This window comes from Trachurus japonicus, chromosome 2 (assembly GCF_045865225.1).
Source record: "Trachurus japonicus isolate A0001 chromosome 2, Traja_1.0".
Classification (NCBI taxonomy): Eukaryota; Metazoa; Chordata; class Actinopteri; order Carangiformes; family Carangidae; genus Trachurus; species Trachurus japonicus.
In genome coordinates, this window is record NC_140908.1 from 8,398,789 (window position 1) to 8,421,166 (window position 22,378).

Here is a 22,378-nt window from a genome sequence, read left to right on the forward strand (position 1 = left end):
TGTCAGGTTTGTTCCTCCATCAAGGGAAAGAAAACAACTGCATTTTCAGTGGGTTGTATTATTGTGTGGCATTGAAAGCAAACTGTCTGCTTGTGTGGTGAAACAACACACAAGTTGTTATACAGGCAGCACACAAAACCCCTGCCAACCCTATCAGCTTTATCATCTTTTAATCTTTAGACTACAAACTGTTGATGATAAATTTTCTTCTAATGGTTCAATTTTAATCTTCTATTCAGCCGAAAGTATTATGAGCCCGTTTGCAGGTTTAAAACGTCGTCGTAATCACCGGACAATTTGATATCTTAAAAAGAACAATAATTTTACAGTGTATCAAGCCTCGAAATCATCGTTAGTAACCTGCTTTTTTAGTAAAAGCACCATGTTTGTTAGGTAAACGGCCAAGTGTGTCACTGTTTGAAAGCTGTGTCAGTGCATTTTCTACCATATAACAAAAATCTGAATGAAGAGAAACCGTTATCACTGTGATGTCCCCTCATGCAATCCCACTCAGACTCTTATTGAAGTTTTCACTGCGCCATGTCAGTGTTTTTAGTCACAAACCATCATTCATTCATCTGTAATCAGGGCCATCTTTTTTCTGTCTTTCTTTTTTAAACTTATTCTTGTTCTGTTTTTTTTTTCTTTTTGCAGAAAGGTGCCCTATACTTCTACAAACATCAACTTGATTACAGAAGGGCTCTATTTTACGTTTGGAGGGAACATGCTCTGCAGTCAGGACAACATGCCAGCTACACAGAGAATGAACATGATGCAATCGATCCTGCCATGTCACATTTTTAATGCTTTTAAATCCCGTGAAAACCAACAAGAAGGAACATTGATAGCAATTAACCAACCGCATGACTGACTACGGACTCTACGTGTTTGTTTTCACCTCTAAATATGACTTGGATGTCGTTGCTAATAAACGCAAAAACAACCTGTTCAGCTTCATCTGTCCAACTAAAAAATTAAAAATAGATCCAAATGTTGTTAATCACGCTGGCAGGGGCAAAAAAAAAAAAAAAAAAAACATCAGGCAGAACGTCCCAAACATTGGGTTTTTATGCTGGTCCACATCTCAACAACATCAAATGCATCTCAAGTAGTATTTTGCTATTGTATTTCACTACACTATCTGACAGACTGTCACATCGACGCTCCTCTCTAACTCTCTAAGTGCTACCTGTTCAGAACAGAAGCAGTGTCATCTTCCCCTACAGTGGGGCTGAGATCTGATCCCAGCAACATCAGATTCTGTTCTGCTCGTGACTGTGAGGGTCTTCGCCCCCCAAATGAAATCCTAAAGCTATGCTACAGAAAAGCTGGCCTTGCTCAAAAGTGACGTTCAAATAGCAAAATAGTTTGGGAATGTGAAGCACCAGTTTGCAAAACTAGCAGCCGAGTATCATCCTCATCATCATCATCATCTTCACAGCCACCACCGTGAACCCAGCTCCTTCCTCCTACCCACAGTCCGGTGATTTAGAAAATTGGACCTCCGTATCTACACCTGGTCACGGGGGGGTGGGGAGGGGGGGGGGTCCAGAACAATGGGTACAAAATATCAATGAAAGTGGACGCGGAGGTTGATCATCTATCAGCATGCAATAAGCTAAATGATGAGAGGATTTATACATGGCCCACGTCAGCGGGCGTCAGCAGCCTTCAGCAGTCTGTCTGTGTGCAATGCACCTCCCCCCCCTCCGACCCCGGTGCAACATCCCAGGGGGCTCAGAACAGAAGATCCCCCCCCCCCCCCCCCCCCCCCCACGTGCACCGTCACCATCCGACCACTATCCAGGATTAGCTTGCTGACACAGGCAACAAGAACGATCTGCGCTGCACGTCTGCTGAGCATCGTGTTAGTACAATCCCAGAAGGTCCCGGTAGCAGAAATTAAAAGGAATTGATTTTACAGCATAAGTTAATGTTGGCTTCCTTGAACCTCTGGATTGATGGGGTTGCAGGGGGTTGGGGGTGTGGGAGGGAGGGGGGGGTCGCCCTGGCAGCTCGGTTAAAAACAGACACCTGAACGTGACTTTGTTTGACTTTGAAAGAGAGAAACAGCCAGGTAGATAAAACAAATCAACACAAACTAAAACCAAAAAGGTACAATTTGGGACCGTCTTGGCTCTGTTGCAGCGTTTTTGTTTTGGGGTGGGGCTCGGGGGCCGTTTTGTGGCCCCCCTCCCCCCGGTGGTACGAGAGAGAAAGAGAGGGTGTTTGGGGCTCAGAGCCGGTGCCGGGAGTCATGGCTGTAGCTGCCCGGTGAACTGCGGTTGCGATGTGGCTTATATGCATCCTGATAGGGGTCCTGGTAGTCCTGGTAGGGGTCCTGCTGTTCCCGGCTGTGCTGCGAACCGGACGACATGCGGTTGCGTCCCTTGTGCGCCCGCTCGTTGTGGTAGTTCTCGTCCGACGTCATCAGGTTGCGCCGCTCGTTCGGGGTGGAGTGGTCTCCCGTGTGGTTGCTCTGTCGCATTCTTTGGCTCTGCTGATCACACGGACACAACCCAGCACAGACATGAGGCTGGGACCACAATGCATTGCACTTCTTTATCCTACAAATGAGAATGACTGATGCATCCTGGGTAATTTAGGGGCAGCACCCGGCATTTTTAAATTGCACTCAGTCTACGCTCCATCAAAACACAAAAAGCCACTAACTAACAATCAATTTGAATGTTTTATTTTTTGTTTCTTTTGTAGCACTATGTCTCATAATTATTTTGACACCCTCTCTGAAACCCACCGTTCACGCTATCTTGAAAAATTACAATTAACTAGAAAAGGCATTTCCAAGAATGGAAATGGTGTGACTGCTGACAGCAGCTGAACGCTGTTGCAGAATTAGCAAATAGTGCAAGCAGTGATCACCATACAAATGTTTGACCAAGGTCGGACTCGAACCCACAACCTCATGGTCAATAGACTTCCACTCTGCCTCTAGGCCACAGTGCACACACAGTTACAGAGACTGTTGTCTGTTGATGAGCTGCACTCTGTCTCACTCTGACATCAAGAAAGCTTGAGAGTCAAGCTTGAATGACTTAGAATGAAAATTTCTGTGAATAATTGTTATTGAGGCAAGATTTGAACCAGTAACCTTCAGGTCTCCAGCTCAGCAAGCTAACCACTAGGCTACAGGCAGAGACAGTATGTGAGTGGCAAAGAAAACCTTTAATAAGAGGATCACTGGCTCCTGCTTAAAAAAAAAAGGTAAGGAAAGTGCAGAAATTAGCCACACCAAGTAAGACTTAGAATGAAAATTTCTGTGAATTTCAGGCTGAGAGCAGCAGTTTCAACATGAAGCAAGTTATCAGAAGTCAACAGAGGACGACTGGGAAAATAATTCACTATAATTGTTGATGAGGCAAGATTTGAACCAGTAATCGAACCCACAACCTCATGATCACTAAACCTTTACTCTGCCACTTCACCACAGAGAGCACAGACATAAGCATGTTGCCATTGTAATGTGATGATGTGCAGAGAGCTCCCTGGCTACATTTAAAAAATATTTAAAATTATTATCTAAGTCTCTTTGCATTTTTGAACAGAATTTTAGCCAGAAGACAAGTGTGGCTACAAAACTGGAGAAAATAATTTGTCTAGAGTTTAATTTGCAGAAAAAGTTTAATATTTTAAAAAGTATAAATAGTTAAAAAGAGAAAAGTAACGCCGATAAAGTTCAAAAAAAGCTGCACGTTTTGATATATGAATTGTTGAAATAGCACAACACCTAACACACTAACCATATGGCCACAGAGAACCTGAGTTACAATGAGCTTTATACTATGAGGAATCAAAGACTGTCCAATGACAGCTGAATAATTGGAATCAAAAGTCAAGCAATGATATGAAATGACTGAGGCAGGAATCGAACCCATGACCATATGTTCACTAAGCCTTTACTCTGCCACTCGGCTACAGAGAGCACACTGCTTTCAAGACTGTTGTCATTCATTGTAATGTGATGATGTGCTGCAAACTGGTATGAGTAATCAAGGAGATAACAAACACCTGTAACCAATTGAAGGCGGGGGAGGAGAGCAGAATTCAACATAACATAACAAGAATTCTCCCCTGGGATTCGAACCAGTGACTTTAGGGTTGGCAAGCAGTTACCCTAACCCCTACACTACAGTGGAGTTGTCAAGAAGAGAGGTTGAGACTTTGATGAATGTGAGATTTTTCAATGATGCTTAAAACAAAAAGAAATTAGTATAAATTAGCCACACCAAGTAAGAAGAGGACTTTTTTGTGACCTGTGACTATTTTTTGGTGAATTAAAATGAATTAAAAAGCACTTAACAGCAAGTTACAAAGTTGAGCTCCTTCTCCTGCTGATGTGAAAAAAATGCATTGAGCTGAATGAGAGCAGAGAGCTCCCTGGCTGCATTTAAAAAATATTTTAAATTATTATCTAAGTCTCTTTGCATTTTTGACCAGAATTTTAGCCAGAAGACAAGTGTGGCTACAAAACTGGAGAAAATAATTTGTCTAGAGTTTAATTTGTGGCCGTGCTGACAGTTTAGCCAGAAAAACTCTAGAATGTTTTTTTGCCTCTCTACACTCTAGCTCTGCTCGTTAGACGCAATACACACACATTATAAAGCTGAAAAAAATCAGAAAAAGTTAAATATTTGAAAAAGTATAAATAGTTAAAAAGAGAAAAGTAATGCCGATAAAGTTCAAAAGAAGCTGCACGTTTTGATATATGAATTGTTGAAATAGCACAAAGTATGAAGGACTAGAAGAAGACCGTAAAAAGGCGGAAGAAAATGGCCAAACAGAAGAACAATAGTGTGACTGCTTCAGCAGTCACACTAATTAATCTACCGGTATGCTCATTTAGCCTCCAACAATGATCAATGACTCCACACAGTGGCCAGAAATGTCTTACCCAGACATCTACATGTATTTGGTAGAATCACCGGGTAGGTTTTGGCTAAGTGTTGTCTGTAAATAGCCTGTTAATAGCCAACTTTTTGTTAGTTAGTTTGTCAAGCCAGTTAGGCTGAACTTTTCAATGGAGGGATGCCGGGCGCTGCCCCTAAATTACCCAGGATGCATCAGTCATTCTCATTTGCATAAAAATGCTGCTCTGGTCTATAGAGAGCCTAAGCGGAAGCAGGAAGTAACGGTCACCATGGGACCTCAACTCGGAAAAAGTCGCCATGTAAGTGAACGGGAGTGAAAGTTTTATTTCGTGATCCGATTGAATTGTGCCATGAGAAAAAAATCTGACCTCTACCTGTTTAAAACATCACGTTTCATGAAGAGAAATCAGCAGTTTGTTGTAAAACTATTGTAGAATAAAATTCCGAAGAATCCGTAACCAGAAAGACTACAGGTCGCGTAGGTGACGTGACGTCACACACCAAATCCCGTGTCAGTCACAAAAATACATTCTTCCGTTGCCGTTTTATGATAAACTGCTGATTTTTTCGGATGAAACGTGATGTTTTAAACAGGTAGAGGTCATATTTTTTTCTCATGGCACAATTCAATCGGATCACGAAATAAAACTTTCACTCCCGTTCACTTACATGGAGACTTTTTCCGAGTTGAGTGTCCCATGGCGACGTTACTTCCTGCTTCCGCTTAGGCTCTCTATTAGTGAATGAAAACAGCGATGTCATATTCTTAGGTTGTGTTGGGTTGTGTACCTGCAGTCCAGAGATGCTGGTGGGGTAGGGGGTGAGCGTGGTGGGGCCCAGGTTGCGTCCCAGCAGGGGGTTGAGGGGCGTCGCCATGGAGGTGTGGGTTGCTTTCCAGTAGGCCTCCAGGTACTCGGCGAGATGCTCGCAGGCGTCCTCCAGCTGGTTCTCGTCCAGGATGATGTCGAACATTTCCTGTGAGCGGCAGATGGTCAGAGAGAGGAGAGCAGGGTGAAGCTAAAACAGAAAAACAGAAAAAGCTTCAGGAGATGTTTGTACGCGGAGGGGTGGGGGAGCTCTTACCGGAGGACACTGGGCCAGTTTGTCTGCCGCCACGAGCTGGACATTCAGGTGTTTGCTCTGGGACTTTCCTCTGGACTTGACGAGCCTCTGCAGGACCTGGGCGGTGGCGGGAGGAGAGAGGGAGAGGACACGGCGCTCCAGTTAACATTCAAACCGTCACAGTTTGGTCTGGACTGGTTTCAGGTCGTCCAGAAACCTCCTCGTCGCATGCGCAGGGGAGAGAGTGGTGGAGGGAACTGGAAATTCTAGCTCATCTGAGCATTAAACGACTGTGGAAGTATGTGCAAACTGAATAAGGCGGAGAGTTATCATACTTAGATCATCTATTTATAAAGCTACTCTGTCTTTCTATTTTATGGACTATTGATCTCAAATAAAGTTAAGTGATTCATTAATTCTTTGCAGGCACTTAATTTAATAGTAGTGTATATACAGTTCTTCCTGTTTTAATTTAATTTGATTGCTTCCAAGTCAGCAAAATGAATGACAGACATTTTAGGAAATAAATTAAATAAACGAGAATTTAAAAGATGGAGAATTAAAAGCTAACAGACAGTTCTTGTGATGGCTACGCAGATTTTTCTGTCTCCTGGTTTCACAGGTTGTGATGTTGCTGCATCCTGGTCAGACCAGTTAGCAAGGTGAGTATGTTGCGTGACAGGAGTTTGAGTGGTCGTCGTTGCTGTAGCCAGAGTGCGGAGGGGAAAAGTGCGGCAGACGAACTCCTCCATGCAAAAAGTGCCTCAGTGCAGATCTGAGACCTGTGACGCTAAATCACAACGTCAGAGGCTCTAAAAATCCAGATTTCATGCTGGTTTTTACATTGTGCTTTGCAGTATGGACCTGACGTGGAGGCTGTTACCTTTAACATGTCTAGGGGTTCCTGTCGTTGCTCTCCACAAACTGACAGACTCTGTGGGACAGTGGCTGAAGAGATCATATCATATTCTTAACCTTTATCCACACTTGACATGAGTATCAGGGTCTGATGTCTCTAGACGTCTCCTTCGTTGTGCTGTATGTGTGTGTGTCCTCCTGCTGCGATACAGTACCTTTGGCGAGGAGACTTTGACGTGGACGATGATGGGGGCCAGGGAGGTCTTGAGGAGTTGGGCCGGGTGGTTGATGGTGTCTGCATCCAGCACCACCAGCTGCAGGGAGCGGGCCAACTCGAAGATCCTCTCGATCTCACTCTGCACCTCAGCTGATTGGACAAAATACAGGAAGTGGAATCAAACGCTTCATAGTAAAGGGATAGTTCAACATTTTGGCAAATTGGCCCATTGCCATAATCCCTATAGTCATAGAAGTAGGTTCGTTACCTTTAATTGCTGGTGCAAGCTATTTTTAGAACGGCGGAGCAGAGCCGTGAGCTGCTCAGAGCTACGCTACGGAGGCTAATGGGATTTTGTGGTTTCCCTCATCAAACTCATCAAATAGACAATCCAACAACTCCAAAACACTCTGGTGGCAAGCAGTCTCTGTATTTACCCCTAAAACAACTCTGTCTGGTAACGTTCTGTTATTATCTCATAGCGTGGTGAATGTGCAGGTCACAACTTGTCCACCAGAGCGTTTTGGAGTTGTTGGATTGTGTATTTGATGAGTTTGATGAGGGAAACCAAGAAATCCCATGAGCCTCCGTAGCGTAGCGTAACCTACTCCTAAAACTATAGGGATTATGGCAATGGGCCAATTTGCCAAAATGTTGAACTATCCCTTTTAACGCCACTATTAATCGCTGAGATGACGATGTGGGGTTTTCTTACCTAAGCTGGAGCGGGTGTTGGATCTTTCGATGATGGCTCTCTTACTGGGGTTGTTGAGAACAGACCTCTTGGCTAGTGATATATCTGCTGTGACGCGTGTGATAGATATCCTGTAAAAATGGGACACAGATTATTAAATATGATATCAAATTAAAAAAAAAAATAACAGTCTCATTTCGTCTGACTTAAAAATCCACACGCGTCTCACCTGCCGTCAAATCTGTGCTTGAGGAAGTCGAACAGTGCTTTTTGCATCATGTCTGTTACCTGTGGAGACAAACACAATTTGGACACCGTCGTTATTTTTGTGCCGTCATTGTTTTAGATGATTAGTGGGTTTATTTAAGGTCCAGTTTATTTTGTTTTAGAGGATTATATTTACATGATTGCACCAGAAGCGCTTTATAGTCACGTTTCTGTTTAATTCTGCATTTGTTTTTGTTTTTTTGTTTTTTTAGCTATAATCAATTTTACTCAATCTGTTTAATCTCAATTAAGCTTTCCTTTAGGCAAGCATCACTGAAGTCGTTCTCTCTCTGTGTAGCTTCAAACTGATCTGCTGGACCGGAGGCCCATGATTGCAGTAGGTGTAAATGATAATGTAAATGTGTGTGTTTCTGTGTCAGCACTGCCATAGACTGATAATCTGTTCACAGTGTTTTCCCTGGCAGCTGCCCAGTGCATGCTGGGAGAGGCTCCAGCCCCCCTGTGACTCTAAATATGAATAAGGCCCCATCCACCAGGCAAATCCAGGAGGACAAGACAGATGGCATTTCTTCTGTTGCTAAAAAAAAACCTCAGAATGACACACGACGCCTTATCTGACTGAACAGGATCGATACGACATCATCGAATGTTTATCATGTTAACAACGGAACCACATTCAGTGTTTATTCTTTTATCCATCACACTTTTATAACTCTATCTATAAAGTTTTTGAATAATCAGTTTGTAATAGTTGTTTGTCATTAAATGTTCCTCATACTGAGTTTAGGCTCCGTCTCACAGGTTAAAACCTGCTGCATCAGAATCATCACTTCTCCAGTGACGATTAGCATTTCATGATAATTATAGCGCCGTGTGTTATTTCTAATATTCAGCACAAACTCTGTAAACAGCGGCTTCATAGAAAACAGCGAGGCATTTAAAGGAGCTCTTCCCAGAAAAGCTCAAATCTGCCAATTATACAACATATTTTCATGTGACCTCTTAGTCTCCTCATTAGTCTGGCTGCAATCTGGATGTTACGTGGGCGGTGACACACTCACCATTAACTGCGCCAACAGTGAGCTATTTTGGGTGACTGAGGGAAAGACGAGCAGGACTGGACTGCTCGGTAAAGATCACGTTTATAAAAAAAAAAAAAGCTAAATTAAGTGACGCTGAATCAGCTGCATTTCTCTTTTACTCAGCGACAAATGTAAACCTCACCTCATAACCCTTGAGTGAGGGTCCCACCAGTACCACGGGCCTCATGGAGGGAACCACATCGTATGGAGGGACGTGCTCCGTCTGTGGATGCAGAAAAAGAAAAGAAAAAAGTAAAACAATGGACATAAAGTAACTCCAATATAAACTTCAGCTACAGTCACATGTGTTCAATGATTCACTGCCATGTTGGAGCATGTAGCAAATGTCAACTTGTCAAAATGTAATCAGATGAAAAATGAAAATAAAATAACTTATATTGAACATATCCAAGCAGGTATTTCTTTTATTACTTTACCTTTTGTGCAATGATGTTTTGCAATGTTTTTTGGCAAAATACTTCAATAAAGGATTTGGTTTTCAAGAACATATCGGCACATTTTGACCAGAGACAACAGAGCCAATTCCATCCACTTTTATATAATTAAATTTAAACAACAGACGTACCATCCTTTCAAAATAAAAGCTGCAAACTGATTTGCATCCCAGTTCACTAATAAGTAGCAATTACATTTTACCTTTAGATATTTCTCTTGACTTCTTTCCTTCTATAGCAGCAACTCTATAGTAACTCTATAATATGAGTTGGACATTGAAAATAATTTCATATAGCACAAAAACTGGAAAGTGATACCTGATAAAGATGATGCATGTCCACAATAAGTTAAAAGCTGCATTCTGCAAATTATTACGATGCATTTAGGGACCTGCAGTTGTCAAACGTGGCACTAAAAGTATTTTGGCATCAAAGGGGATGGTGATGATTTGATACTATGTACGTCAGTGAGGCTGAAGTATCGTGTGGCGTGAGGTTGTAGCTTCCAATCAGACTGAATGACTCATGTGTACCACTTCCTGTGATTTCATAACGGCCGAGTGTAGTGGATGCAGTGTGAGTGGGTTTTACCGTCACCAACTTACCACTTTCTGTTTCTGCTTTCCTGTAGGAGGAGGGGAGAGAAGACAGTGACAGTGTCGTCAGTAGCTGCAGGCAGGGAGGGGCGGAGATCATTATCATTATCATACTTATCACAATGATAGAAATGAAACCTATCAAGGATAAGAAACATGGAAAAACAGTGTTTCTATTGTCCTAAGGTTATATTCACAAAGTCACATGAGTGCAGTTCAGAGGGGGGGCTCATAGTCTTGTCGTTGGGTTCACACTGTGGTTAGCTCCAGTCTCAGAGCGCCTGCAGTCCTCAACTGGAGGAAGAGGAGGATCATGGGAAAATGTACCAACAACTCTACGCAGTGAACTTAAGCTCTATGCAGATACATGGGAAGGCTTGAGAGTTTTTTATTCTCTATGTCGCTGGGCCTCTAAGCTGCAGCTGCCTACTAACGGCCCTCTCCCCCTGTCCGGTGCTCTCACCTGCTGAGGATATGAGGGGGCGGATAGAGGCTGATACCTCATCCTCTACACTGGATGAAGAGTTCCCTCCAGACTTACTGGAAAAGACAAGAGGGAATAAAAAAAAGACAGAAACACACCATGGTATTAATGTGGAAAACAACAGAAAAGGTAAAAAATAAAAATTAAAAAAAGAAAAGTAAACTTTCAAGGCTTAAACTGCAGAGAGAAGGTGTCAAATATTGATTAACAGATCAGGATCATAAAAACAAACAACAAAGGTCTTCAGTATGTCATTATGACATCTTTCACAATCTCAAAACCACGTTACTGTACCTAAGCTGGTCTTTGGTTACAGACGTCCACTAAACAAAACACAACTCCGCCCACACCAGTACATCTTCCCTGTACCCGTAGGGAATAAATTAGCTCCATAAAATGCTTCTTTATAACAGAAAAATAGATATGTCTGATAAGGACGGGATGAGAAAACGTGAGCAGCGTGAAGTGAGAAGAGCGGAGGGTTATGCTGAGTTCCACGCAGGAGGTGTAAGTCTGAAATTCACAGGTGACGAGCTGCAATTAAAACACTTAACTTAACATAACTTCATTATAGTGAAGCTTTTTATTTATTGCACATTTTACAGTAGGTAGGATTAGCAAGATGTCCCACCATGGTTTTGGTTGTTTGGAACATGAAATAATGTCTTTTAGTTTAGTTTAGTTTTTATTTTAACAGCAGGAAATGATAAAGATTGGTATGAAATCAACAATAAACACAGTTGAGCAAGATATCTAGTCGTTTTACACAAAGGAAAAGAGGAAATATATATTAATGTTTATTCACAGAGCAGTTTGAGATACTGAAAGATGCAAAAATCTGTGAAAATCAAACTCAAAAATCTAAATTTGTCGTTTTCTTTTTCCATTAATCTATTTTTCCATGAATTCCAGTTCCTCTCTGAATTTCAGACTCTCTGTGGTCAGTGGAAGGCAGCATGTCTCACAGAGGGACAGTGTTTTGCAGTCCCAGTGAAAACGTGGGTCCTGGTTGTTAATGGGGTTTGAGCGTCTCTCTCCTTGTCTGGGAGAGTCGGTGACAAGAAGCCATGGGAGTCAAGCTCCTAAGAGAAGCGCTGAGGCACCCCGGTCTACTGAGATTAGTATTAAACTCAACCACGAGGCTTGAGGAAGTAACATGTGAGTTACTGTACAAACTCTGGACGACAGAACCTTCAAGACACATTACACACACGGGGAAACTGGGCGGCTGATAGCGGCGCTAATTACAGCTATTGAAACTGTTTCACTGGTACCGACGACATGAGTGGAAGTGATGGAGTAAATAGGAATGAGTCATGAGCAGACCTGGGTCAAAACAGACTTCAAAATAAATCAGGGAGATTGACAGAGTCTAAGAGATTATACTGTAAGCCTTTTTAGCCAGGAGTTAATGAATTTACACTGATTCAATAATGTTATTATGAGTATTAGTGTGAGCCAGGTCTGCTCAGGATGTATGGACACACACCACCACCACAACATAATGGAGCCCCATAGGGCCCGTTCAGCAACACAATGTGTCTAATGTGAGGCTGATGAATACAATTTATATCATAATTATTTGTTTCTGCGACATCCCAAACCACAACTTTTTAATTTATGATATATGACAAAGCAAAACAGGAGTTAAGAAGCTTTAAGCAACAAATGTTTCTGCTTGTTCCACTGATAAAATAGCTGATCGACTCGTTTCAGGTCTAGTTCCAATTTATTTATTTATCTATTGCACATTTTTTTGGAAATTCTCCATTAACAATCACCAATTTATTCATGATCACTGGAGTCAGAGCTTTAGGTTACAAGATAAACTGGTGGTAAACCTGTTATCATGTAACATCTGCAGCAGAACATCTGTTCAGACATGAATGTACAGCATAAAGCCTCAGAGTGGAGATGGAAATAAAGGCAATGATGAAATAGAAAATTACCAAATTCTCTTTTAATAGAAGAAAAACTAGTTTTCCTTTCCTTTCAGTGATTAGATTTTTTAAAAATTCTGACACGTCCCTTTTTAATGTCTTACTGTTGTATGTTAATAAATAATGTCTAATAATGGTTTAGTGTTGCGTAACCATATAAAGCTCAGTGTGTTTTTCTTTTCCTCACCCTTGGACTCGTCCTCTCTTTTGCTCCTGCTGGAGCCGGATGTTCTCAAGCTTCAGAGGGCTGGGGATGAAGCCGATCTCACAGCCCTCCTTCACTAACCGACCGATCCACCAGTCATTGTTGAACTTCTGAGGACGAGAAGGAAAATGGGGGGAAAAAAAGATGTGTGAGTTTATGTTTCACAGATTTTTTTGTGTTTGCTTGTTTGTTTGTGCCGTGTGTAGTCCAACCTCTTTTATGTGGAGGAAATCCTTGGCGTCGAAGGAGATGGCCGTGGCCGGGACTGGAACATCCTCATCCAGAGCGCCACAGTAGCTGACGTTGGTCCTCACAGCAAACGCCACAGGTTTAGTCTAAAGGACGGACAAAAACATGTATCAGAGGATATGGACATAGGTGTGGTGGTTGATAGCTCATTAGAACTTCAAAATAAAAAATAAAAATAGCAAATTCAAGGGGTGGACTTTTACAAACCTACATCAGGAAATTGTTTTACCATTATAAAAAGCTTTGGTGAGATCTCATCTAGAATTTGCAAGCTCTGTCTGGTGTTCTTATAAAGCAAAATATATTGAAAAAAATTGAAGCAGGTCAGAGAAGAGTAACCAAACTAATGTGATGACATACAAAGAAAGATTAAGACAACTCTTGTCTGTAGGAGGTATAATAGGGGTGATATGATTCAGATGTATAAACTTGCCGGTTGTTAGTTTGTGGATAATAGATATGAACTAAGAGGGAACTCCTTAAAACTCCAACCAAAAATATGTCATCATGACAAAAGAAAACATTTGCACTTAAGGCTGTAAAAGTATGGAATGAGCTCCTGAGGATGTAGTGCAGGCTCCATCTTTTAAAAATAGACTTTTTTAATATTTTTTATATAATTATAAAGCAAGGTTATGAATTTGTAGACTTGGATTTTTATTTTATTTTTTTGTTGTTTTTCTTTGAGGTAATGTGGGAGATTATTCTTGGATTATTCTGTTATATGTATTTAAGTGATATTATGTATGGGTTATTGAAGTTTTTAGTGGTATATCTGTGTTTATTTTTTGTATGTTGTCATTATTTTGAGTCTGATGTAGAGGATTTATAACCTATATCAGATGTATTTTCATTCAATTTCATTAAATTTCACACAGAATACACATTTGTATCTTCTTCTTTCTGAAATATTTTTTTTTAACTTGTCTACCTTGGCTCTTTCCAATTGAATGGTGGCCTGCTGCTCTCTCTCCTGACGGCTCTGTCCCGGTCCTTGGCTCTGGCTTGGGCTCTGGCTCTGGACCTGGGCCTGCACGTCCCGCTCCTCCTCCAGAGAGACATCTGAGTCTGATGGTCTACTAGTGTACGAATCAGCTGAGCCCTGAGGAACAGAAATCACACCTCAGATTTACCAAAAGTGCAAAGCAGAGGTACAAAACTCAGCGTGCACAGCCTGTACAGTACAGCAGGCGACGCTCCATTTAGATATAAGGGGAAACTAGGCTGCAAAATGTATGATCAAAGCATGACTAATGCACATGAACAATCGCCCTCTGCTCATGATTCACCGACGACTCACTGCTGAAAAAAGAGAGAGCAGTCGGGAATCATGAGAAAAAATTGCACTTAACACCTCTCCACGGTGAAACCGAGCTCCAAAGTCAAGGACTGAAAGTGATGCAACAAAGCTCGGAGCTTCGGCCTGTTATAAAACGCACCGCGGCGGCTTTATCTCACTGATTGTCAAATTAGATCCTCAAACTTCTTTATGGGGCCCGTGACAAGTTTTGCTGGTGCACATCGGCTCACGTTGCCAGGTCCTGAGTGGTGGGCTGGCACCGTGCAATGCAGACCAGGTGAAACGGATGAAGTAGAAAGAAGAGCCGACTGCCAGGAGCATCTCAGACAAAGTGGAATTTCTGTTTCTGAGCTGTCAGCGGTTTGTAATACGACCACACCAGGCCAACCAGACAACACTGAGACACGGAGAAGACACTTTCTTTTCTTCTCCTCTCATGCAATCATCCCATATGATGATGAAATGTCACACTAACACGACCTGAGAGAGTTGTAAGCGTCAGGCAGGTGCCATGAGGCTCAGGTTTCCACTCTCTGGTCCTTCAATGTAACATTATGTAAGTTCAGGAAAAATTTGTGAAGAAAAAGACACATTAAAGGTTTTGCACAACAAAAATTATGAGATTGGAAGTCAAAATCATGACAAAAATGCAGAACATTACGGCCAAAAATGGAATAAATTAACTAGTAGTTACAGAATTAATAAGTATATTTGATCGTATTTCAACAAGAAGCCTTTGTTCACATGTTTACTGACATAATCTACACCTGCAACTGTTACACTTTGGTTTGAATCCAGATTTTTCCAAATATGGCTTTTTTAAAATTTCTGTAGATGTGAAAAAATCCAGGAAAATGCTGAATCTGCATCACACACACACACCCATACAGAGTTGTACTCATCATTAACAGTGCCATAAGAGCTAGACAGACATGTGTAGGATTGTTTGGCCTGAGCAGAAAGTACGAGCTCCGCCGAGTGCTATTCTGGTTGAGGATGCAACACTTCCTTCACTTCCATCGATATATTTATTCATACAGACTGACGGCTGTTTGAGAGACAGCTGATATTCTAAATCTACACCGACACAAACACAGACTATGTATTTATGGATTCATGATGTTTAGCAAAAACCAACTTTAGAGAAAAAATTGTGTTAATGACTTAAAACTTGTGATTTCTTTGCATTTTTGCATCAATCTCATTCTATTCACAGGCTATTCATCAGGGCTTCTCATTGGTCTCTGACTCGAGGTCGTCCACTGTCAAACTGTAAGAATTCCTGCAATGTTTCTTTTTTTTTTTTGCTTGGACATGTCTTGACCAAGCTGCCTACTTCTGCTGTGTTAATCTAAACAATCAGCCACTAATGATGATTCAATTAAGGGAGACCATTAGTCTTCAGAAGATCAATCAAGCTTGTCGTCCCAGCTAAGCACTTTTTCGCTTTTTACAAGCTAGCAGCGGCAGGACCTGACTTCAGCACAGCGCTCGTCTGGTGTGTGTGTATGTGTGTGTGTCATCACAAAGCAGCACGTTCAGGAAACACACGTCATTCCTCATTTTAGAAAACACACAAATAAGGGTGATTTGAGAGAAGTAGCAGGAAAATATTTGAGATGTTTTTATCTGGATCAACCTCTAATGATGTCATAATGATGTCATCAGGGTGATAATAACACATTTGACAGTGGAGGTTAGAAATCTTAAAGAGGCGTTTATCAGGCAGGGAGTGTCTGATGAGAAACGCTACACTGTTGAATTATGGGAATTGTAGGATTCAGTGTTTTTAGGGCTTAACCCTCACTCAGGACTAAAAGTGAAGACATCTGGGTTTTTACACTTTGGATTTTTACCAACCTACAACTTTAATCTACATTGCTGGAGTGGTATGTTTCCAGTATTAATACAGGAGGCAAAAAAACTAAACAGTGTGGACTCTAGTTACCCCAGAAACGGTGAGTATTTTCTCCTCAGGACCGTTTTGCCTCCATTTCTGTAAAAAAAAAACCCCTTCAGTCCCCACACCAACAACTCATCCTGACATCATTTCATTCGCCCCTGTGTGGAAGCGTTGAGGTCGCACTGTGGCATCCGAGCCATTATCCAATGGAGTAGCTTCAGCATGTGACTCATCAACATCAGAATCCACTTAATGACATCACGATGCATGTTTCAGCGAGCCTCGGCAGCGGAGCCGTGTGCGGCACGCAGTCGCAGGGTCAGACACGGAACACTCGCCTGCTGCTGATTTCTGATTTTTCCTTTTTCTTTTTTTTTCTCTCTCTCTCCAAAGAAATGTGACACATGAGGTGTTTTAGCTTTTGGGTGAGGGGCCGTGGGGGAGGAACGTTGGATTTACATCGTTACATCCTCCCCCCCCTCCCCTCCCCTCCCCTCCTCACCCACCCACCACCCACCCACCCTTTTGAAACAGGGCTAGGTCCATCTCTGAGAGGTACAGAGTGTGATGAACACTAAATGGCTCTGGTGGGTTTCCTGACAGCCTCACAATCAGACTGCAGCCACACGCACATACATATTTGGAGAAATATCTCCACAAACGTGTGAATGTCACACGTCAGAAGCCATCTGCCTAATGTGCACCCCCTCCCCCCCCCCTTCCTCCTCCTCCTCCTCCTCCTCCATCCTCCTCCTCCTACACAGATACACACCGACACCCACCCAACCCCCCTTCCCTTCCAACCAAGCATAGCCCACGATCACGCTACGGTGTGCTGTTGGCTAACCCATCAAAGGCCTCTTATGTGTGTTGGTGTGTGATTATGTGTGTGTGTGTGTGTGTGTGCAGCTGAGCTACTTCCATCAATAAACACACGGCACAAAGGCAGATTCACGCACACGCATCCGAAGCACTCACCGCCTCCGAGTCTTCAAATCCATGCAGGTACAAATTGTCATACATGGAGGTTTGATATTCCAACGAGTGCCTCTAGAAGAATGAGGGGGAAAAATGAGAGTGGAGGTGGAGGAGGAGGAGGAGGAGGAGGAGGCAGGAGGGGGCACCACAGAGGAAAAAAAAAAGGATGGATGGGGGGATGACGACAATCCCTTCTCTCCTCAGCAGAGAACAATAATTTAAAAAAAAAATATCTCCCCTCCCGTCGGATCACGCCTGGTACTCCGGAGGCCCGTCGCTTGATGGATGCAGCTTCTCCCTGATCCCACAGCGCTGCTGGCTGGCTCACATTATAGGATGGAGAGGCTCTCCCTGGAGGTAGCCCAATCCTGGCATTTCATTTCATCAGGCTTCCACGTACACACACACACACACACGACACACACACACACGCTACTCATACACACACGCAAACACCCACACACGGACACTCACATATACATATACACGGCGAGAGCAGCAGAGGCGGCAGCATCAAGCAGCAGCAGCAGCAGCAGCAGCAGCAGCAGCAGCAGTGGATCCTTCCTCAATATCCAAGCCTGATGACAGAGCCAATGTGCAGCGAGCTGATTGGCTGGCTGGCCGTCCACTCAGCTTGGATGAGCGCTCTCCTTGATTTTTTTTTTTTTCCTTTTCCTCCCTTGTGCAGGAGGTAGCGGGGGAACGGGGGGAGGGGGATGGGGATGGAGGAGTAGAAGAGGGGAGCAGCATCCTCCATTTCCCTCTTACGTCTCATCTCATTATACAGTTAATTTGGCTCCGATAATAAGAGCTCGTATGATTTAACACATTTGGTCCATGAATTTAAAGAAAGGAATCTACAGTAGACAAACATCACTGTATCACTTAGGGTTTAACTAGTAAATTAGATTCTATTTTCTTCATTTTAAACCTCACAACATAAATAAGATTTTTCAGCTATTTCAAAGAGAAATCCTGAATCCAGTACAGTCCTCATTATTATATTCTGTGTATTTCCATTATACATTTATTTGATCTACACAAAATTAACTGGCAACTATTGTCTTTAATTGTCTGGTTTCAGCTTCTCACATGACGATGTCTGTTAGTGACACATATTATGGTTCAAATAGTTATTAATCAATACAATTAGATAAATAATAATAAATGAATAAAATAAATCAGCCAAAACATTGAAAAGTATAAGTATCAAATGATTATTTGGGTTGTTTACCATCAGATGTAAGCAGACCAACTGTTTTAAATCACTTCTTAAAACTCACTTTTATCGTCTGGCCTTCTTAAACTGATTCTTTTTAGTTTTTTTATTCTGTATTCCTGTATTTCAATGTTATAATGTCATGAATTTTAAATTTCCCTAACCATTTTATTTTTAAGCACCTTGTAACTTTGTTTTGAAAGGTGCTCTATGTGAACATGTTGCATGTAAGCAGCATGTGGAAGCTTTAATGTATAAGTTGTCAATAAACCACCAGTTTAATGTGAAACTGGATGGTTTCAGGTGACACTATTGGCTTTAAAAGTTAATTAAAAGTTAATGAATTAATAACATCAATGTAAGAGGTGGTTTAGGAAATGATATATGAAGCAGCCCCCTCACTCATCCACTCAACAGTTTCATTTCTTCACTTCAGAAGCCACAGCAGTAAATAAATAACACACAGGACGACCCACGGTGCAATTAAGTGCAATTATATCACAGCACCAACAAACACGCAGCTACAGGAACCGCTCAGATCTACTCTGGACCGGCCTCAAACCGACTGATATCCAAAAGCACCTGGTGAAACTTGCTCAAAGTGTTCACAGTCAAAAAGGAAACTCTTCAAAACACAAGAGATTCGAAAAACACACAATGTGTTTAAACGCTGCACTTGAGCAATAAGCGGAGAGCAGCCTCCTGGTACTGATGCTGTGACACCTCAGCAGGGTTCAACGACGTGCCCCATCTCTACAGACCTGTTTCTGCAGCAGCACACCTCCACCATCTCCACTTGTGTTGACAAAAACAACTTATCTGCTATATCCAGTTACAAATAAAAAAGTTACATAACTCCGCTCCGGCTGACGTCACACAGACACTACACACACTCTGTCTGCAGCCTACACAGCGCTGAAGCCAACAACTTCACCTTGGCACTCGGTGATGTATGCTGCACGTCACAGCCAGGGACGTCAAGAAGAGGTGACGTCAGACTTTTTAAACATGATAACACGAGTGAGGATCCTAATATGCATCATAAAAATACAATAAATCTCTGACATCTGTGCTGACACCTGTCGTTTATCACCATAAGAAAATAACAAAAGCTCGAAAATGAATAGTAAATCAACGGTTTTCTAAATTGCATCTTTTTCTAATTAAAACCGAATAAATGTTCATTTCTAACGCAGGAGTAGCATCAGGAAAATATGCATGCAGTACACTGCATCCTCTGTGGTGTAGCGAGAATCTTTCTGGGCAAAAAGCTTTATGTAATTTTTTTTTAAAGTGATAGTTCAACATTTTGGCACATTGGCCCATTGCCATAATCCCTATAGTCATAGCAGTAGGTTTGTTACCTTTAATTGTCGGTGCAAGCTGTTTTTAGAACGCGGAGCAGAGCCGTGAGCTGCTCAGAGCTACGCTATGGAGGCTCATGGGATTTCTTAGTTTCCCTCATTAAACTCATCAAATACACAATCCAACAACTCCAAAACGCTCTGGTGGACAAGTTGTGACCTGCACATTCACCACGCTATGAGATAATAACAGAATGTTACCAGACAGAGTTGTTTTAGAGGTAAATGCAGAGACTGGTTGCCAAAAAACGGCCCCCAACGGGAACGCACATCAGCGGTTTTGCATGAATTTCCCTCTAAAACAACTCTGTCTGGTAACATTCTGTTATTATCTCATAGTGTGGTGAATGTGCAGGTCACAACTTGTCCATGAGAGCGTTTTGGAGTTGTTGGATTGTGTATTTGATGAGTTTGATGAGGGAAACCAAGAAATCCCATGAGCCTTCGTAGCGTAGCTCTGAGCAGCTCACAGCTCTGCTCCGCCATTCTAAAAATAGCTTGCACCGACAATTAAAGGTAACAAACCTACTCCTAAAACTACCTATGGCAATGGACCAATTTGCCAAAATGTTGAACTATCCTTCAAATTTGATCTTGTGCTGTACCACCCTCAGCTGACAGCAGATTACTGCCCTCTGCAGACGACAGCCGTGTATGTCATGCTTCACAGTTCACGGTTCACTGTGATGTGTTGGCAGAAGATGTGACACACACACACACACACAAAACCCCAGTGTGATACAGAAACATCTGGCTGGTCTTCTTCTGCATCGTCTTACATCTCCTCTGTGATTGTGATTGTGTTTGTGGTTCTCTACCTGTCTGAGGATGAAGCTGGTGGATGTGGTGCTGCCATCAGACCTCTTCAGTCGGCTTCTCCTCGAATAAGTCCCTCGGTTCACCTGAGTCAAGAAAACACAAAAAAAATCAACAAAATGCACCTAAGTTTTTGTTTGTGTTTGTATCTGTGCTGTAACGAGAGTGTATACGTTCAAAATGATAAATTAAAATTTACAACACATAAGCCAAATGTAGCTTTCACTGTATGTGCTTGCATTGTGTGTACTTGTATGTGTGTTTGTGTTGCCTACTTAGTTTTTCCTTACCACCTGACTTTTTCTTTGTCTCTTCCAAAAAGTCCAAATATACCAGCAGAGTCCGTCTCCAGGGAGCTAAATTAATTATCTGCCAGTGATTTGCCCCATTTCTGTTCAAGTCCCTGGAGTTAATGACAATGTCACTGTTCAAACGTCAGAACCTACTTCCCTGAATTTATAAAACAGGGCCATTAATCTGGGTCACCATCTCTCTTATGTCTCACTCCCTCCTTCCCTCTCTCGCTCTCTCTCAACTCAAGTTTAACAGCCAAAAACCTGAGAGGAGACATGAAGGATAAAGTTAGCCATTCGACTATGAATATCCTGCTATTAATAGGCTCTGATCATCAATCGAGCTGAAGAAACAGAAGTTATCAGCCATCGAACTGGGGCTGATACATTCATCTTTACAGCCTCCAATCTTTCACATTATAGCTTACACCTAAAACAACAATTAATCCAACTTTTCAGCTTTTCAACTGCTTTATTCCAATAAAATGCTATAATAATGTTTATATCTGCTATGCTATGCTGTGAGAATAAGGTTAAGCCAATTCTAACAGTTAATGACCTGTAATAAAATAATAAGTAAATAAAATAAAAGCTGCATACAGGAGAGAGTAAAAGTATCTCAGCAGACATTATTGTGTAAAATAACAAGACGGTTACAGTATGACATTAAAACATCAGGTGGAACAAAAGGTTGTATATCAAAATATGTTGGGTTTTTTTTTTTAATTTAATGTCTTTTTTTTTTTTAGCATTATCTGCCTATGTAATACTGTACCCGCATAGGCTAAGTTTTCTGTTAGTAAATCTTGATGTCTCTTCTTCATCCAGCATTAGGGGAAGAAAAAAGTCACATAGCTCCTTATAATTAATTTTTTCTTGACATGCGAATGTTATCTAATGGAAAAAATATGAGTAAACGGAGTTTTTAAGTTTTTTTTTCACCTGGAAGATGGGCGCCTGGATGCCCTCGCCAATCTTGTTCCGTATGTAGATGTGTCGGGACATCTCGGCCAGGACATCGGTCCACAGGGCGGGCTGCTCCGGTCCAGCCCAGCGGAGGGGCGGCGGGTTCCGGGATGCGTGCTCCAGCTTCACGCCACACTACAAGAACATGAGCGCTCGCGACCCCCGCTGTCTCGTCGACTGTCCGCCACGAGACAGATGTGCAGTTTTTGCTCCTGCTGCGCGCGCTGCCTGCCTGGGACCGTACAGCTGTCACGCGCCACACTCACAGCCAGGTGCGCCTGAATGATGGACGGAACTATTTTAGAAACAGGAGGGGCGGGGCTGGGCTTTAATTATCCTGAGGAGAAACACAAGTGTCTTAAAGAGGCACGAGAGGCTATTTTAAGCATTAAAAGGAACTGGTTTGGGTTTAATTAAAAAATAAAGACACATAATATTGCTTTTTAGTTTATTCTAAGTTATTTATAGCGTTTCAGGGCACACGAAGTGACCAATAAAACGTCCACAATGATGTAAAACAGCTAGAATTTTCACCAAACATGCACAAATAATACAATTAAGTTTTAACTGCACTCATGAT

At 42.1% G+C, this 22,378-nt stretch overlaps 1 protein-coding gene across 6 annotated transcripts; it reads right to left on the minus strand.

The window, feature by feature from the left end:
• Window positions 1-629: 629 nt before the first annotated feature.
• On the minus strand, window positions 630-22,378 carry LOC146990733 (voltage-dependent L-type calcium channel subunit beta-4-like). 6 transcript variants are annotated; one of them, XM_085798592.1, is made up of 14 exons: window positions 21,775-22,378; window positions 20,542-20,625; window positions 13,891-14,061; window positions 12,923-13,045; window positions 12,693-12,820; window positions 10,545-10,621; window positions 10,091-10,110; window positions 9,173-9,253; window positions 7,950-8,008; window positions 7,742-7,851; window positions 7,025-7,176; window positions 5,973-6,068; window positions 5,679-5,864; window positions 630-2,500 (listed from the first exon to the last, which is right to left on the minus strand). In XM_085798592.1, the coding sequence occupies exons 1-14, from the start codon at window positions 21,835-21,837 to the stop codon at window positions 2,237-2,239; spliced, it is 1,614 nt and encodes a 537-aa protein (XP_085654718.1). In that variant the 5' UTR covers window positions 21,838-22,378; the 3' UTR covers window positions 630-2,236. The 6 variants fall into 6 exon arrangements, with proteins under 6 accessions (XP_085654718.1, XP_085654735.1, XP_085654743.1 ...); XM_085798633.1 differs by having other exon boundaries at window positions 635-2,500; window positions 20,542-20,643; window positions 21,774-22,023; XM_085798600.1 differs by having other exon boundaries at window positions 2,107-2,497; window positions 21,775-22,076.